General features: G+C 39.1%; 1 protein-coding gene across 2 annotated transcripts in view; it reads right to left on the reverse strand.

Annotated features, from left to right (window-relative positions):
* Positions 1 to 19,680, reverse strand: part of dnah5 (dynein, axonemal, heavy chain 5) — a 184,869-nt gene that overhangs the window by 153,227 nt on the left and 11,962 nt on the right. For both annotated transcript variants that reach the window (XM_067392512.1, XM_067392504.1), the window contains exons 2-10: positions 13,312 to 13,446; positions 13,069 to 13,153; positions 12,275 to 12,414; positions 11,381 to 11,599; positions 9,075 to 9,212; positions 8,710 to 8,886; positions 8,325 to 8,438; positions 2,110 to 2,217; positions 1,904 to 2,026 (exon numbers count right to left, since the gene is read on the reverse strand). In XM_067392512.1, the coding sequence (XP_067248613.1) occupies positions 1,904 to 2,026; positions 2,110 to 2,217; positions 8,325 to 8,438; positions 8,710 to 8,886; positions 9,075 to 9,212; positions 11,381 to 11,599; positions 12,275 to 12,414; positions 13,069 to 13,153; positions 13,312 to 13,446 (1,239 nt within the window). The remainder of the gene's footprint in view (positions 1 to 1,903; positions 2,027 to 2,109; positions 2,218 to 8,324; positions 8,439 to 8,709; positions 8,887 to 9,074; positions 9,213 to 11,380; positions 11,600 to 12,274; positions 12,415 to 13,068; positions 13,154 to 13,311; positions 13,447 to 19,680) is intronic.

Raw genomic sequence — 19,680 nt, forward strand, 5'->3', positions numbered from 1 at the left:
GCAAATGAACAAAAAGAAGCAAATGAAACCACTTTAATGTGAAGCTCGCATTTTTTGCTAAATGAAAATAAAGTTTATTAAGCTGTTTAAATCTAGAAGCCTAAATCATCCATTTTGATTTAGGACTACTTTTCTAGGTATAAAGTCATTTCCATTTCTGGGAAGTTTGCAGATAAAGTTACAGAAAGAGTTGGTTTGAAGAGTTTATTGGCTTTACAAGTCAAGACATCGAAGTTGAAAGCTACACTCTAAAAAATGCTGGGTTAAAAACAACCCAAATTGGGTTGAAAATGTACAAACCCAGCGATTGGGTGGTTTTAACCCAGCGGTTAAGTGAAAAGTTTTATTTAACCCAACTATTGTTTAAAAATTACTATATGGCTGGCTTAAAATGAACCCAAAATAGCTTGGTAATAAAAATCAGACACATAATTACTAGAGGCAACAATAATAATCAAAAGGTGAACATTTATTAATAAGCAATTTAATAAATGTTTATTGTTTAATTATTATTCATTAAACATATGAATACATGTTAATTTATTAAAAATATTAATAAATGTTCATTTTCAACATACTTTGGGTTCATTTTAAGCAAGCAATACAGTCATTTTTAAACAATAGTTGAGTTAAATAAAATGTAAAAAAGTGAGGCTCCCACACTTCCTCCCCCGCACCACCGGAGGGAGCCCTCACTGGAATACTGATTTGTTACCATTCGGACTACATTTCCCATAAGCCCTCATTCCTGGGACTGACTGCGCACACACCTGCACCACATCACACTCACACGCTATTTAAGCAGCAAACACACACACACACTCACACGCTCATCGCGAAGTCCTGATTTGCCCCGGTGATCATTTCTGAGCGTTTTTGTGGATTGTTATTCTGTTGCCGATTGGACTGTTTATCTCTGTGTGATTCTCTGCTGCCTGCCCTGACCCTTGCCTGTTTACTGGACTGTGTTTGTTTGCTGCCTGCCCTGATGCCTGTCCCTGTTTACGTCTCTGTCTCAGCCCTTGCCTTGTTGCGGTTGCTATTAATAAAAGCTGCAAATGGATCCCCTCTCTGTTGACCCTTCATTACATAAAACTGTCCAGTAGGTTGGGCAAACATTTAACCCAACCGCTGGGTTAAAACAAGCCAGTTGCTGGGTTTGTCCATTTTCAACCAAACTTGGGTTGCTTTTAACCCAACATTTTTTAGAGTGTAAGATAGCTATAACTAAATAAAATCACACTACACATACAGGGCTTAGATTATGCCAGGATTAGGCCTTAGTTCAATTAGGATATTTAAGTAGCTTTTACAAACATGCCTTAGAAAAACAAAAAAAAAACAAAAACAAAAAAAAACATTACTGGTGTGTATCTTAAGACAAAACAATGGCATTGACATATTTTAAGATATGTCAGTGCATGTTGTTTTCTATTAAAACTGCTCAAACATGCATTTTAGTCTGGGACTAGGCTTAAGCCTTGTCTGTGAAACCGGGGGAAAGTGTTTAAGTCTTCTGGCTATGTGTTCTTCTTGTGTTAATCTCTCCCTACAAGGGATGACCATCAGAGCTTTAAAGCTTAGCAAAATCTGTCTCCTGGTAAAATGGGATAGACAGATATAGGAGAAGAAGCTGTGGATGAAGGTTAAGTGTCGTGTTCAAAGGCAGTGTGTGTTTAGCAGATGTGCTCCTAGTTTTTTTTTTTTTTGTGTGTGTGTGTGTGTGTGTGTGTGTGTGTGTGTGTGTGTGTGTGTGAATGAATGTGTGTCATTTGTTATCCTTTTACTCCTTACATTAAAGGCCAAGGAAAATGTGACACATTTTTCCTTTTAAAAATGCTTTGGTATCTGGACCTTAATCACTTTATATAAGCACATCCTCCAGCTAAATGTCACATTGTACCTGATTCAAGCGAATGGCAGCTTTGAGTTTCTCAGATACCACTTCCTGTGGCTGATCCCATATGGTTGCCGAGCCATTATTTGTGATATAGGCTTTACAGGCGGTGATCATTTGATTTGTAACCTAAGGAGATAGATAATATTTCCAGTTTAAAGTATTAAGTCTGAAATTAAATTTAGTTATCTTGGGTGTCAGCTCAATCTTACCTTGACAAAAAGGGAGGTGATCTTCTCTGAAGTGTTGTAGTAACGAGAGATGCTATGGATCATACGGATCGCATTTATGAGCCCAGGAATAGCTTCTACCATGGACACCTATATAAAGAACACAGCTAATATCACAGGGTGTAAAAAACTCTTTATAAACTAGATACTGTATCACACACATAAAAAAAAAAAAAAAAACATCCTTGGTTGGCCCATTTTTTTGTTGTTGTTGTTGTTGTTTTTTTTTTTTAAAGTAATGCTTTGTGTTTAAACCTGTTCAGTTTATTCTTTATAAAATAACAATAAATAAAACAAACAATTTTAATACTTGATGATTTTTGCTTGTTGATGTGCAGAACGTACTGCTAGCTTTACTGACTGCAGAAGTAATCATAGGTTTTGTTCAGTTTTCTAGTGGTATTTTGGTTCCCTTTCGTGGGAACTATCGACGCTACGTCGAATGACGTGATGGGAACCCTCTGTATTTTGTGTTCGTGAAGCACCTCTGTATCCAACCAATGAGAAAGACGTGACGTCAGAGGCGGGTGACGTCACGGATCAGGAAGCTATAAAGCATACCCAGAACAAAGCACGCTAGCTTCTGTTGTCTTCAGCAAGCGCTATCTGTATCTGTCTGTCTTATTTATTGTTGTATTGTCTATCATACACACTGTGGTCTCTTTGTTCGAGGACAAGAGTTCCCAAGCACAAAATAAGACACATATATATATAAGAATGGCGGAAAAGCAGCAGTTTAGGAAGTGTGCTCCTCCTTGCCCGCGTTTCATTGTGGAAGGAGACACACACGACATGTGCGTTAAATGCCTGGGGGTTGAGCATGCACAGGCGGCTCTCGAGGGAGCTGTCTGTGTACACTGCGAACGGCTCACCCTCAGAGTGCTGCGATCGCGCCGGGCGCTCTTTGAGGAGGGCGCTGGGGCGAGTGTTCCTCGCGGGTCTGGTCCCGCTGCTGCCGAGGCACAGTGAAGGCTGCACTCGTGGGGTTCACAGATGGATCTAGCAGAGGGGGAAGAGACGGGCGCTGCCCTATCGCTTCCCTTACCTGCTAGACCCAGTGTCTTTCCTTTGGTGGCGGAAGCACGCGTAGCGGTTTCTTCCCCCCGAAGGGAGACACCGATGCTCAACGTATCTTCCTCCGAGGAGGTTGATGTGGAGAGCGTCGATGAGGAACCGCCAGCCTCATCCCCTGCATATGAGGAGCTTTTGGAGGTGGTGACCAGGGCAGTAGAAAAATTAAATATTGACTGGCCCGCGGAGAGACCTGACAGTAAACCAAAAAGCAAGTTAGACGAAAGGTTTCTCCCCGCACGGTCACTACCCCAGCGTCGGGGTCTGCTGTTTTTTCCCGACCTCCACACCGAGGTGTCGAGGTCGTGGAAGAGACCGGTTCAGTATCGGCTATACAGTCCACAGACATCTTTGTATAGTAATATTGTTGGCCTAAAACATCATGGCTATGGGGCGATGCCTCGGATCGAAGAGACGCTCGCGAGCCATCTCTCGCCTGAGTCGACATCGTCCCTTAAGACCCCGACGTTGCCCACCAAGCCTCTAAAGACAACTTCCAGCTTGGTGGGCAAGGCTTATTCGGCAGCAGGTCAGGCGGCTGCATGCCTTCATACGATGTCAATCTTACAGGCATATCAAGCCGATCTGCTGGGGGAAATTGATGAGAGTGGGGAGGCGATTTGAGGCAATTCATGAGCTAAGAAAAGCAACAGATCTAGCTCTCCGGGCCACCAAGGAGACGGCCAAGTCCATCGGCCGCTCTATGGCAGCCTTGGTGGCCACGGAGAGGCACCTTTGGCTCAATCTCTCTGATATCAAAGAAAGAGATAAAAACACGCTCATGGACGCGCCGCTGTCTCCTGCTGGCCTGTTCGGCGACGCGATGTCAACCGTCGTCGACAGGTTTCAGGAGACACGGAAACAAACAGCGGCTTTCTCAAAAATTATTCCCCGCCGCTCTCATCCCCCCGAGGCTGCTGAGCGGGAGCAGCCTCGGCCGACAGCCAGCTCCTCAGCGCACAGGGCGCAACAGAAGGCCAGTGTCGCCTCCCGGGCTCCCCCACGAAAATCTTGGGGACCAGGTCGGGCGGCACAGGCGAAGCCTTCCGGAGGTAGGACGGATCTGAGGACCGTCATTATCTCTCGGAAGGCTTCAAAGAAGAGGTCCTGACATCTATGATGCAGGATCTCTCGAGGGCAGCCCCCTCTGGGGGGATTCGGATATCGGGTCCTCCCCAGTGCCCTCAGGGGACCGTCCTGTCAACCCTACCACCCAGTGTGCGTCAGGGCACAGCGGTCTCCGCCGATCCTCCGAGGAGGGTCGGTTAGCATGTAATTCGTTTGTCTGCCGGTGCGCCGCGTCAGATAGACGAGCCAAGTGCTCAAAAAACACCAGAGACCAGTCTCGAGAGACTGGTTCCCTTAGTAGAATATTTGGAAGAATGGAAAAGTCTCCCGAACATTTCGAAGTGGGTGCTGCTCATGATAGAACAGGGATACAGAATTCAATTTGGTTCTCGACCACCCAAGTTCAAAGGGGTGCTCCCCACAGTGGTAACCCCAGAGCAGTCTCTGGTGATGGAACAGGAGGTTACGACGCTTTTGCAAAAAGGGGCTATAGAAAGGGTTTCCCCTCCCAGCAAAATGTCGGGCTTTTACAGCCGCTACTTCATTGTTCCGAAGAAGGATGGAGGGTTGCGTCCGATCATAGATTTACGTGTGTTGAATCGATCCGTAAAAAAGCTGAAGTTCAAAATGCTTACACTCAGACAGATCATCCCTCAGATCAGGTCCGAGGACTGGTTTGTAGCGATAGATCTGAAAGACGCATACTTCCATGTATCCATCCATCCTTCTCACAGGAAGTTCCTCAGGTTTGCTTTTGGGGGCGAAGCTTACCAATACAGGGTTCTTCCCTTCGGCCTATCCCTCTCACCCCGCACGTTCACAAAGTGCGTGGATGCAGCACTGGCTCCGCTGAGACTCCAGGGCATCCGCGTACTGAACTTTATCGACGATTGGTTGATACTAGCTCAAACAGAACAATTAGCAGTTCAACATCGAGATGTTGTCCTGTCACACATGAAAAGGCTTGGGTTGAGGCTCAACGCCAAGAAGAGTGTGCTGGTCCCGAGTCAGGTTGCAAACTATCTAGGAGTAATCTGGGATTCCACCACGATGCAGGCGCAGTTGTCCCCTGCTCGTGTGAGTTCCATTCTCTGGGCTGTGAATGGGGTGAAATTAGGCCAGTCACTCACTGTAAAACAGTTTCAGAGACTGTTGGGTCTGATGGCAGCCGCGTCCAATGTTATTACTTTTGGCCTCCTGCACATGAGACCCTTACAGTGGTGGCTCAGGACCAAGGGGTTTTCTCCGAGGGGAAATCCTTTTCGCACGATCAAAGTCACGCGGCGATGCCTTCGTGCTCTGGTCATGTGGAAGAAGCCTTGGTTCCTATCCCAGGGACCCGTGCTGGGGACTTCTGGTCGTCGTGTAATGCTTACGACAGATGCTTCCCTCACGGGCTGGGGGGCGATCATGAGTGGTCGCTCGGCTCAGGGTCTCTGGGAGGACCATCAACGCTCCTGGCACATAAATCGGCTGGAGATGATGGCGGTGTTTCTCGCATTGAAACACTTCCTCCCAGACCTGAGAGAGCACCATGTGTTGGTCCGCACGGACAACACTGCGGTGGTCTCGTACATCAACCATCAGGGGGGTTTGCGGTCTCGCCTGTTATCAAGGTTGGCCAGTCGCATCCTCCTCTGGTCCCAGGGAAAGCTCCTCTCGCTGAGAGCAGCTTACATCCCCGGGCGGTTGAATGTAGGAGCGGACGCCCTGTCGAGGCAGGGCGCGAGACCGGGGGAATGGAAACTCCACACCGAGGTGGTGGAGTTGATATGGAAAACTTTCGGTCGAGCTCAAGTCGATCTATTTGCCACAGAGGAATCAGCTCAGTGCCCTCTGTGGTATTCCCTACAGCACCCAGCACCTCTAGGGCTGGACGCTATGCTACAGACATGGCCGAGGCTGCGTCTGTATGCATTTCCCCCAGTCTCACTGCTCCCGGGGGTTCTGGAGAAGGTCCGCCAGGAAAGGGTCGACCTAATATTGGTGGCCCCTTACTGGCCGACCAGGATATGGTTTTCAGACATAATGTCACTCTCCCACTAAGCGGCTCTCCCCTAGAGCTTCCTCTCAGACAGGACCTCCTGTCTCAAGCGGGCGGTACGATTCTCCATCCCCGTCCGGAAATGTGGAAACTGTGCGCCTGGCCTCTGAGGGGGCAAGGCTCATAGAATCTGGTCTCCCAACCGAGGTTGTGGAGACCATACTTCACTCCAGAGCTCCCTCCACGAGGAAGTTGTATTCATATAAATGGAAATTGTTCGCTACATGGTGCGAACAACGTAATTTGGACCCTGTCCAGTCTCCTATCAGCTATGTGCTACAGTTCCTTCAAGAAAAGTTTTCAGAAGGCTTAACCCCTTCAACACTGAAGGTTTATATTGCAGCCATTTCGGCTTATCATAATCCTGTAGGGGGTTCTTCGGTGGGCCGAGACCCCCTAGTTATACGCTTCCTCCGTGGCGCACTCAGGTTGAGACCTGTGGTGCGCACAAAAACCCCGACCTGGGATTTGACTATTGTGCTTCAAGGGTTAGCCGAGGCTCCCTTTGAGCCAATAGAAGAAGTGTCAGATAAATTCCTGACATTAAAAACCATCTTCCTACTGGCCGTTTCTTCACTAAAAAGGATCGGCGATCTACAAGCGCTGTCAGTCGCTCCATCATGTCTAGAATTTGCACCGGGCATGGTTAAGGCCTTTCTACACACTAAACCAGGCTATGTTCCCAAGGTGCCATCGAGAGTCCCAGGTCCCATCACACTTGAGGCGTTCTGCCCGCCTCCATTCACAAATCCAGATCAGGAAAAGAAAAATCTGCTTTGCCCTGTGAGGGCACTGGATGCTTACGTCCACAGAGCTGCCCTGTGGAGGAAAACAGATCAGTTGTTTGTGTGTTATGGGTCCCCTAAGAAAGGGGGCCCAGCATCCAAGCAGAGGATGAGTAAGTGGGTGGTTGAGGCCATCTCACTGGCGTATGAAACAGTGGGACTCCCATGTCCCTTAGTCGTGCGTGCTCATTCCACGAGAGGTATGGCGGCATCTAAAGCTCTCTTGTCCGGAGTCTCTCTGGACGACATATGTGGTGCGGCTGGATGGTCATCCCAGCACACCTTCATTAGATTTTATAATCTCAACTTAAATGTTACTCCGGGTGCCAGAGTTCTACAAGACAACAGCCAGGCATTCGGAGATACGGCGTAGTTGGGATAGCGTTCCCATCACGTCATTCGACGTAGCGTCGATAGTTCCCACGAAAGGGAACGTCTCGGGTTACGAGTGTAACCCCTGTTCCCTGAGTAAGGGAACGAGACGCTACGTCACGTTGCCGTACCTCCTACATACCTGGAGCGCTTGCTTCAGACATGTTACAGAAGCTAGCGTGCTTTGTTCTGGGTATGCTTTACCCGCCTCTGACGTCACGTCTTTCTCATTGGTTGGATACAGAGGTGCTTCACGAACACAAAATACAGAGGGTTCCCATCACGTCATTCGACGTAGCGTCTCGTTCCCTTACTCAGGGAACAGGGGTTACACTCGTAACCCGAGACGTTAGTACAGAACAAAAAATGTATCAAAAAATATGATACATGTTTTAAAAAGACATCTTGATAAACATTAAGCTCTCTTTATTTATAGTATGTAAGCTGTTTTGAATTTATTTATCTTTTTATCTTAAATCAAATTCTACTTTCATATTATAGCTAATTTTTGCTTTTGTTTATGGAGAAATGATTTTTTAAAAAGCAATATATACATACTTTATATTGGCCTACATTAAGTAACATTTTGGCTTATGTCTAAAGAAAATATATTGATTAAGTATGGTCTATTTAATAAACTTTTTTTTAACTTTATATGGAAAATAAATATTTGATTAATATAAATATTAATACTATTAATATTTATTGATTTTCTCATATAGATGCATTTTCTAAATTCTCTACTCATGACTGTGATCAGTATGATTACAGATAATAATGTTGGGCATAATCTGTAACCAGTTAAAATAAAACTGTTAAAATAACAAATTTAGTAACCGTAGCAGAACAAGCCTTACAGGGTTGCTGTTGTACAGCGGGTCACAGAACTTTTCAAGGGTGTACAGGTACTTCACATTGTCTTTGGCCTCATTTGCTGCATCAGTGATCCTGATGTCTAGTTCTCGCCAAACCTGCAGAGGCAAATAATTTATGGGTGAAAATTATACCTCAAACTGTAAAAACAGATCAATCAAAGCGTTGAAAATTAAAAAAAAATAATGGTGACTTCTTCAGTGATACTGAAAAAACAATTAAAGGAACATTTACCTCATAATTTCACAAAAACACAATTATAAAACACATTTTCCTCCATATTTAGCATAAAGTAAATGTTCCAGTAACTGTCTCTTTCACCCAGAAGCAAATTACTATTTTAACTGATAATATAAACCGTCAAATAACCTTAATGAGTTTGGATTTGGCTACAATAAGAACCCCCAGTACAGCTTTGACCTCAGGGCTCTTCAACTGGTCCAGCAGGTAGTTAAAACGGGACATGCGTTTCTTCCAGTGGTCAAGCTCTGCACGGGGGCCCAGGTCATCTGCCTCTTTCCTTAGCTGGTCACTCTCTGCAAGGACCTTAAGAGCACAAGACACTATGGTTGAAAAGTGAATACAGCATATAAAACACATCACAAAGTTAAAACTTCGAGAAAGCTCTAACGTTTCATAATTACAAGAACACATTGCATATAATAAAGTTAAATAACTACATTGCATGTAATAAAACAAACTAAAATGCATGTTCAAAGTAACAGATTTGAAACCTGTTCGATCTGTTTGATCCAGGTTTTCATGCAGGCTTCGATCTTCTCCAGAGCCTCTGTGCTGTTGGCCACGGCTGTGTAATCTGAAGGCCCTTTTAACGTCTTCAAGTCAAAAGTTTCACATTCTTGGAGGTTTACCTGGAATATCAAACAGTTTTTACAGATGTTACTTTGGGACGTGGGATGTCAATTGAATGTTTGAATGATTTCTGATGACACTGGGACACTGAAGACTATAGTAATGGCTGCTGAATATTCAGCTTTCCCATCACAGGACTAAGTTGCATTTCGAAATATATCAAAAAATATTCCACAATATTACTGTTTTACTGTGTTTTTGATCAAATAAATGCACCCTCGGTTAGCATAAGAAACTTTGGTCACACTTTAGATTAGGGTCCAATCCTCACTATTAACTAACCTATTAAAGGGTTAGTTCACCTAAAAATGAAAATTCTGTCATTAATTACTCACCCTCATGTCATTCCAAACCCACAAGACCTTCATTCATCTTCGATCTTCACAAATTAAGATATTTTTGATAAAATCCGATAGCTTAGGCCTCCATTGACAGCAAGATAACTAACACTTTCAAATACCCAGAAAGGTACTAAAGACACATTTTAAACAGTTCATGTGACTATGGTTCAACCTTAATGTTATGAAGCGACGGGGATACTTTTTGTGCACCAATAAAACAAAATAATGACTTTATTTAACAATATCTAGTGATGGGTGTTTTCAAAACACTTCTATCAAACTGCCAAAGTCACGAGAACCACTGAAATTTTGAAACGTTTTGAAACACTTATGACGTAACGATGCCTCGTTTACTAAAATCATGTGACTTTGGCAGTTTGATACATGCTCCAAACCACTGATATGAAAACAAAAGATTTGTAAAGCTTAGAAGCTTCATGAAGCAGTGTTTTGAAATCGGTCATCACTAGATATTGTTAAATAAAGTTGTTATTTTGTTTGTTTGTTTTTGGCACACAAAAAGTATTATCTTGCTGTCAGTGGAGGCCTCACTGAGCCATCGAATTTTATCAAAAATATCTTAATTTGTGTTCCAAAGATAAACAAAGGTCTTACGGGTGAGGAAAGACATGAGGGTGAGTAATTAATGAAAGATTTTTCATTTTTGGGATGTAGAATGTGGTCATGCAATTAATATGTGCTACACAGCCAACATCCTAGAAATACACATACTAATAAGCAACTCGTTAATAGTGAGAATTGAACCCTAAAATAAAGTGTTATCGAAACTTCTTTCAAAAACATTATAAAATCAAAATTATTCCTTTTGTCTGGTAGTGTGCACTTTACAAAAGAAGTAAATGAAGCAATCCACTTTAATGTGAAACTTTCATTTTTGTCTGTTTTTTAGTAAACATAAAAATAAATTTATATTCAGGCTGCCAAGCTGTCTAAATCACTTTTTGAGGTAGGGCTAAATTTTTCTAGGCATAACATCTGATCTCTGGTAACCTTGCAGATATCAGTAGTTTATCTGCATGACAAGGTTATACCATTGGAGTTGAAAGCTAACTATAAGACAAAAGGGTCACTGTGATTTTGCCAAGTAAGACATGCTCCAAGATCAATATATTTTATTGATCCTGGAACAACATTCCTGTCTGAAAATTTAGACCTTATCCCTATCCCTAGACCTAACACTACCCATAATCTATCCCTAAAATCAGAGGGAAATTATAGGTGAATAACACTGACGTAGAAGCACCTAACCCCGGTTATAAGCCTAAACTTGATAAACTGTAAACTCAAATGTGATTAGTTGATTGGAATGTTGATCCATGGAACATGCTGTACTTGGTGAAATTATGTTCATCAAGACAAAAGGTAGTGACAACTAACTAGTCTCATGTTACCACAAATACTGTTTCCTAGCTATGCTTTTGAAAGAATGTTTACTGCCTGACCCTGTTGTGTACATCCGTTTACAGTAAGTGTTTATTTATTTATTTGATTTTTTCTGGGCTAATGCCACAAATCCTGTTGTGAGAACCCAAAACATTCTTTTAAAATGATCAACCCCCTCCCCACCACAATCCAAGATCGTATAAATCAAGAAAAATGATCTTGATGGCTGAAAGCTTAAAAGAGGTAAGAAAAATAGGTTCAGATTTCCAATATTTCATCTGCCTGACCAAATCCACCAACCAATTCATTTTTGAGAGTTCATGGATCAATATAAAACTAGAATGGAGTATGTGCAATCCGTGAGTGTGTTTATGTTATTGTAAAAGTGTGCCTCTCTCTTTGTCCTTTTGTATTTGTGAGACCTTTTCCTGCAGGCTCTCCTGTGCCCCAGCTAACACAGAGACAAAGCTGTCCAGGGAGCTAATAAAGTCTTGTTTGACAGCCTGAGCCTGCGGGCTTGCTAGCTCTCCCCAGCCGTGGTTCATCTTCCTCAGAGTGGGGATGAAGATCTCTGACAGCAGCTGCTCCATGCTCTTCAGCAGACCAACACCCGTTGTGTCCAACATGTTGAAGTTCACATCCTATGAGAGCAAACAGAGGAGAAAGGATGAACACATACACAGGAGACTTGTGTTGTTGTTGTTTTGATGACATATAAGAAAAAAAATATTACACACAGCAAACAGTCATTTAAAAAAAGGAGGCATAACCTTAATAAAAAGTTCAAATTAAATATTATATAATTAATTTTATATGAGGTTTGTCATGCAAATCTGTTACCAAATGTCAATCTTGTTTTTTTTTTTTTATTTACTAGCAAATTTAGTATAAATTAAGCTATAAAACAGTAGTTACAAAAATGTTGGTAATTGGTAATTTTTAGAAACAGTACTAATATATATAAATAAATTGGTAATTGTTGAATACAGTCGAGATTATTTCAAAATACGGTATTTGATGATATTAAAACTAGTTACTTTATAGCTAGTTTGATTTATGTTAGATAAATTAAACTAGCTATAAATTCATCTGAAAAACACCTTTTGTGCCTCTAATGCTTAAAAAAGTCATAAGAATCCACTGTCTACTCATATGGAATCTACCAAATAATACTATATGATGGTTTAAGCAAGAAATATGTACAGGGGAAAAAAAAAAGACATGATCTTTTTATTGACATGGTTAACAGATGGTGAGATTTTTCTGGGAAAACCTTAGGGGCTGCTTTTCACACATTTTCTCTTGTTTCTGTTTACCCTGTGGATATTCTCTGATGTGATAGGCTTGGAGGTGTTTGCCCGGGTGAAAAATACACAAATGCCAGTGAGGGCCACATCTGTGCCTTCCGTCACGAAGACCTTGGCTTTCTTACCACGACTCACTGAGGAGGATGTCGCTACCAAACAAAGACACAAAGACAAATTGATCATTGCTGAAATCTTAATGCATGTCTAATTAGGGTACAGTGTTACAGCATTATTGCATTTTTTCAACCCAGGTTCACTGGCAAAATTTGCCTGTGGTGACATCTCTGCAAAATGATATTACTTTGCATTTTGGATGTTTTGCGACACTTTCAAAGTGAAATATCTACGTAGCCTTAAAGTGGAGTTCAGTTAGATCCAGAAGAGCTGAATGGGAATCTGGCAACATTTTATTACGTTGAATGTATGTATCATGGCAGTTTGAAATAAATCGATAGAGTTCAACAAAAGCAATGTGAGATACAAATGCATTTGCTGAGGTAACTATGCCTTTTTGACGTGCTTCTACAAGTCTTTGAGCTCTTTTATCATGACAGCATTTCAGGGGACTCAATACCTGAGTGCTAATGCAATGCTGTACCAGGTGAGCTGTTGAGCAAGTTTTAGCTAGAAACTGCAGTGATTCAGTGATATGTATAGGTACGTTTTTGGAGTTCTGCAAAAATCTCAATTTTAAGTTTTTCCAATGAGCCTTTAGGTTGATTTAATTTTTATCATTACTTTTTTTGGAATTTGAGGTGAATTATGACATGGACATTATTGTGAGATTCACAGGCTTTACTAACCTGCATCCACAGGCTCTGTGTCTTGGTAGTATAACATGAGGTGAGAAAGGCCATCAACAGCAAAGAATTGCTCCATCCGGTCAATCTGAAAGATCAGGCAGAACATTGTTATAATTAAACTTGTGTAATCACTATATTAACAAATGTTAGCAGTCTATGACTTCCTGACTATGAAATGTAAAGAACATGCTCTTCAAAACCAAATTAAGAATGTTTGAAGTGTGTATGTGGAATATTGTTAACCTGTGTGCCCTCCAGTATTGCATCTTCAACTTCAGCCTTCTCCAGACCAACACAAGAGGACACAATGCTGAGAACATAGTCATGTCTGCTGTCCAGCTGTGCTCTCTTGGCCTCACGTTCTTCTTTCAGCTTTTGCTGTGTGATAAGAAGATGTACCCACTTTAGAATACATGAGGAGTGTTATAGTCACAATTTGACCATTTATTATTTGTGGTCTATTAATATCCAACAGATGTAGTAGGACACTGTAGTACTGTAGGAGTAATTTTGATTTATTCCAGAAATCTTGCAAAATGAAACTTCAAATGTCATGATATATCATATCATGAATTAAGATTTTTAAATTGTGGGGTGAGCTTAATAAAAGCTTAATAAAACATTTGTAAAATCTTAATGGAACAAGGGAATGGACCATTAAGTTTATGTGATTTGTATTCATAAATTTAAGCATATTTTCATTTTTATAAATACAAATCACATAGACTAAAGTGGTCCATAGTAATGGATAGTAATGACAGCAGTATTTGGGATAGTGATTCTTTGTTCACAAAAAATAGAAAATCAATGAAAAAAAAAAAAAAAAAAAAAAAAAAAAAATTTTAAGAAATAATGCAAAGTAGAACTTTTATGATATTGACTCTTATATTGGAGCTGAAAGGTTTAAATAAAATAAAGAAATTTAACATTTAGAAACCATAGTAGTAACTATAATTTATGTATAATTACATGCAACTAACCCTAAAACAAACTATATAATAAGTACATGAAGTTCTTAAAATGACACAGTACTTAAACTTAAAATTAAGTGTAACCAAATTTACTTAAAAAGGGAAAACAATTAAAGGAACAGAAAAAAATTTAAAAAATTAAAAAAAAAAAAAAAAAAAAAAAAAAGGGTAATATAACCTTTAAACTATAATGAAGCTCTTCTTGTTTATATATTCTACAGGACAGGAAAGAACCGAAGAACCACAAATAATGAATTCAATAACATCAACATACACACATAAATAAGATGTTCTAAAGTCACAATATTTTTAAATGTACATATATCAATGCAGTGTCATGACTCTTTCACTGCTTAGGAGACTGAGATCTTAACTGAGATCTCTCAACATTGTTTTAAATCTGAGCACAGACAAATGTTACAAACTGTAACATGATACAGATTTACATATATAGAAAGCAAATGAAGCAGCATCAGAACATTGAATCATACATACTTTTAAAGCAGTGATCTGACTGTTTGAGATTATCGATGACTGCAATTCTGGCTTACATCCTCCAGACTTCTGTTCATGTATGTTATCCATGAAATCTTAGATGTAAAGTTTGTCAGACTATTGTAGCTTTATCTTCATCCAAGCAAACAATGAGTATCAGTCACAGCCCAGTGGATATCGTTATATGTACATCCAAGTGTAGAAAAAATACAAAAAAAGCAAAAATTTTAATTGGACGCTCTCCAAGTAAGAAAATTGTCATCCAGACTGGACTGCCCTAATCATCTGTCCAACTGACCTTCACAGTATTGTCGTTGTATCCCGACTTTTCTCATGACAGTAAAAGCTGAAATGTTTAGGGTCCTTTGTACAGATTAGAATACAAGAAAGACAAGTGAACAAAGCCTTAAATGGGCAGAGCAGACTGGGCCCCTCGTCAAAGCTGTGAGACAGTAAAAGTCACTTGGCTGGGGTGCTAGGTAACACTGTAAAAAAACAAAAATGAGCCAATAAACTAAACAACATTTTGTGGGCCGGATACAGAAGCTCAAGTTTGCATGCTTTGGTCTTTCTGAGGATTTGAAAGACTCTTACATCTAAGAGCCACTTTCTTGAAAAATCGTTTACTGTTCTGATACAATGTAAATGTCTACTTTCTACTTTACAACAAAAGTGTAACCCAGCATTGGAATCACACCAAATGTGCATTGTGATAGTAATTAAGAAAATCTGTTTCAATCATCAGAAGCCTTTAAAGGATTAATTCACTTTAAAATGAAAATTACCTCAAGCTTTACTCACCCTCAAGCCATCCTTGGTGCATTGTATATGACTTTCTTCTTTCTGATGAACACTATCGGAGTTATATTAATAAATATCCTGATGCATCCAAGCTTTATAATGGCAGTGAACGGGACCAATGAGTATGAATCTAAAGAAAGTGCATCCATCCATCATAAACATACTCCACACGGCATCAGGGGGTACGCCTTACGTATTCAATTTATGAAGAAAGTGTAAAACTCTAACAATTCAAAATGCTTACACTACGTCCTACGTCTTCTGTATTCAAATTACAAAAAAAAAAAAAAAATAATAAATAAATAAATAAATAAATAAATAAATAAATAAATAAATAAATAAATAACTGACGCAAAGTCAGTTACGCTTTTTTCGTAATTTGAATACGGAAGCCGCACTTAATAACTTGTTAAATATAGATATTTTTTCTGTTCATCAGAAAGAAGAAAGTCATATACACCTAGGATGGCTTGAGAGTCAGTAAATCTTCATTTTAAACTGAACTAATCCTTTAACATGATACAGCACTTTTTTAAGCACTTTCACTTGCCAAAATGTTTCTATATATGATGAAAAGTCTCAAATTATTGCATAATACTTTCATGTTTAATAGGCTGTTTCATTTTTTTCTAGTGATAATGTACGGTTACAAGCTGTTTAATTCATAAAATTTAATGAACATTAAAAATGAATTCTAGATCAAAACTAAACAAACTAAATCAAAAACTAATCAAAACTAAATCCATAAAATTCCATGATGGGAACCCCATAAAAGGCTATTAAATGCCTGACAGAACCCTTTAAAGTTCTATATAGAACCTTTTCTTGAATATTATCATAATTGTTGTTTAAATGATGTGCATCCGAGCATGTCACTCATAAACCAAACAAAAACATGCCTTGAGTGTCCATGCATTCATTCTGTGATGTAGCTAATTAGAATGCAGTTAGAATGACTCCAAAATTTAAAAAAAAAAAAAAAGTCCCTGTATGAGTTTTGGTCTTATGTGATAAACTGTAGTTAAACAAACGCGACATTGATTTTATAAAACAGTTCAATAAATAATAAGTTAATATCACAAATTAGACTTCAGACAAAATATTGTAAATATTGTCTGTTTTTGCTCTATTTCGCCAATGAAGATAGTTCAAAACAAAGCTACGGCAGAACCGTTGCCTGTGCTGCTTTTTTGTTCCACGCAAATTGAAAGAAACTGGTGAATCAGTCAAAAAGACAGTCACAGTTCATTCCTGAATTAAATCAGCTGTTTTAATGAACAAGTTCCCTCAATGATTCACTCATTAAGAGACATTAAGAAAACATTAATCTCATAGCATTACTTATTTGTAAAAAAAAATAAATAAGTGAAAATGCATTCATGACACCTCTGAGCTGCATTAATGCCACTTCAGGTGCAGCTTCTGTGCCACCTCTCTTTATGGCTCATAAAATGTGATTGTAAACAGCCCTATAGTGTCTCGTTATTCTAAATGAATAACATTCATAATTCATAAAAGATGCTTGTGTTCATTTATTGACAAATTATACAATATCTAATTAATATGTCCTTAATTAAATTTCTTATGCCTTCTCAGCCCTTGATCATCACAGGTTTCCTATTGGTGTCACAAAGTTGTTCCTTTTACAACACTGTTTAAGAGACTGCAGTGAGATAGGTGCCTCTGAGACATAAATAACCATCTGGAAGACAGATACCAGCATTCAGCCCTTTTAATCTTCTTGACATTGTACTGTCCCCATGCTTTTCTCCTCTACCACTCTTCTGCTGCAGAGGTGGCTGGTAGGAGCTCAGCTTAGCACTAAATTTTTCATGCATTTTATCTTGGTAATGGTGAGCTTGCTTTGAATACCATTTACAAACCTAAACACTACATCATTTAGATGTCTCCCTTACTAGACACAATCAGCATTTCAGGTCTAGTAGCCACAGATATGAAAAGCATATATTAAGCATTGGCAACTGTTGCTTATTATTATGAGATATGTCAGTATGATACGAACATAATCACATGCAAATTAAATGACAGATGCAACAAGCAGCATGTCTTTGTCAGCATTCTCATACATGCAAACACATCACTTTTTGTCGCATCAGCTTTTGCAGGCTTTGCATTTCATATCATTGGAGATCTTGCAGTGTTATGGCATTTGTGTTGGTATAATGACAGCACAATGGCTGATGGGGGCCCATATAAGTTAAGAGAAAAAATGTGTAAAATATGTACAAAAAATATTACAATATGGAATAAAATAAATTGTAAAGTTATAATTTATAGAATGCATTTACACAGCAAGAAGAAAAGAATTGTCCTTGAAAGAGGACAACTACAAGAAAACATTTTGCTATATCAGTGCAAGTGAAAGTTAGCTTATAGTTAGAAGCTATACAGCGACTCAAACATGTAAGCTCACCTCACATAATCAGTTTTAAAGCTTTATCTGTCAATTCTAAAGCATATATTTATATTACATATTATCTGTATATAATTACATTTATTTGTACTAAATGCTTGTATATATATATATATATATATATATATATATATATATATATATATATATTACTTATTAAACTAAAATTAAACAGGGTATAAAGATTATACAAAAATAAATATAATTATAAATCATTATTATAAATTATTATAATTATAATTAAATAATTATAGTAGGTTAGCCGAGGAGAATAAGTTACTATGGTGATGAACACCGTTACAAGCCAAAAACCAAGATGCCTAAAACCCTCATGGTGCCTAAAACCCAGGTTTGGCACAAACTAAACTGAAATATACCTGGCTGTACACCTAAACCGGCTTCATGGTGTGCCTTTTTTTTTTTTTTTTTTTCAATTTAGGAAGGTGGTTCCTCACAAAGGTATCATTATATTTTTGAATCTGTGGCATCAAAACATCTTCAACTATAGGGTTTGAAACTTAAGTGAGACACTATATGCAGAGCCTCTTTAAGGCGAGCCTCCAAGGTAATGCACTGGAGACAAGATGCGTTTTTTTTTAATGGATGTCATAGGAGTAGAGGTTTCAGTATGCTGAATAAATTGCTTTTTTTTTATCACATATTGAATTGATGTCCACAAACATGTTTGCCATTAAATATTTATTATTGGAGTGATCTATATTTTAAGTTTAAAATGACAAAATGCTGTTTTATATGAGAAGTCACATACAATATTATGACAAATAATATTCAGTTTACGGCACTACTCATTTATTTAGAATCTGCCAACAATCACACTAATAAAGTCGTAAGACCCATGAAGTGATTCAATGACATCAAGCCTATATAATGTGATTGTTTTATGAGGCATACATGATCCAAGTTGACTGTTACACTTTCTCCAATGTTAAAGGATTAGTTTCCTGATAATTTACTCACCCCCATGTCATCCAAGATGTTCAGGTCTTCCTTTCTTCAGTGGAAAATAAATTAAGGTTTTTTGATGAAAACATTCCAGGATTTTTCTCCATATAGTGGACTTCAATGGCCTCCAGATGGTTGAAGGTCAAAATAACAGTTTCAGTGCAGCTTCATAGCGTTCTATAAATGCTCATCTTGAAATAGCTCTCTTCTTCTTCTTTATTAGAATTTCTTTATTAGAAGTGTATTACTGCCCTCCACAGGTCAAAGTTTGAACTAATTGTTATATACTTGCACTAGCATATTGTATATGACAATTTAGTTCAAACTTTGACCTGAGGAGGGCAGTAATACACTTAGCAGTGTCTACACTGCCAGAATTCTAATAGAGAAGAAGAAGAAGAGAGCAAGATGAGCATTTATGGTTAAAATTGTAATTTTTTTTTTTTTTTTTTTTTGAAAATGAGTGATGGTTTCTCCAGATAAGACCCTTATTTCTCATCTAGGATCATGTAGAACGCTTTGAAGCTGCAATGAAACTGTAATTTTGACCTTCAACCGTTTGGAGGCCATTGAAGTCCACTATATGGAGAAAAATCCTGGAATGTTTTCATCAAAAACCTTAATTTCTTTTCGACTGAAGAGAGAAGGACATGGGCATCTTGGTTGACATGGGAGTGAGTAAATTATCAGGAAATTTTTATTTGAAAGTGAACTAATCCTTTAAAGCCACAGAAGTTGGCATCTCCTCATCTCCTCAAAAAGATCTCTGCAATAGCATTTACACTAACAAACCCTTATTCTTAGTGACACCGGTGGCCGTTAAAGGGTTAGTTCCCCCAAAAATGAAAATTCTGTCATTAATTGTTCACCCTCACGTTGTTAGACACTCGTAAGACCTTCGTTCATCTTTGGAACGCAAATTAAGATATTTTTTGATGAAATCCGAGA

The sequence above is a fragment of the Chanodichthys erythropterus genome, chromosome 2, assembly GCF_024489055.1.
Source record: "Chanodichthys erythropterus isolate Z2021 chromosome 2, ASM2448905v1, whole genome shotgun sequence".
NCBI classification, from domain to species: Eukaryota; Metazoa; Chordata; class Actinopteri; order Cypriniformes; family Xenocyprididae; genus Chanodichthys; species Chanodichthys erythropterus.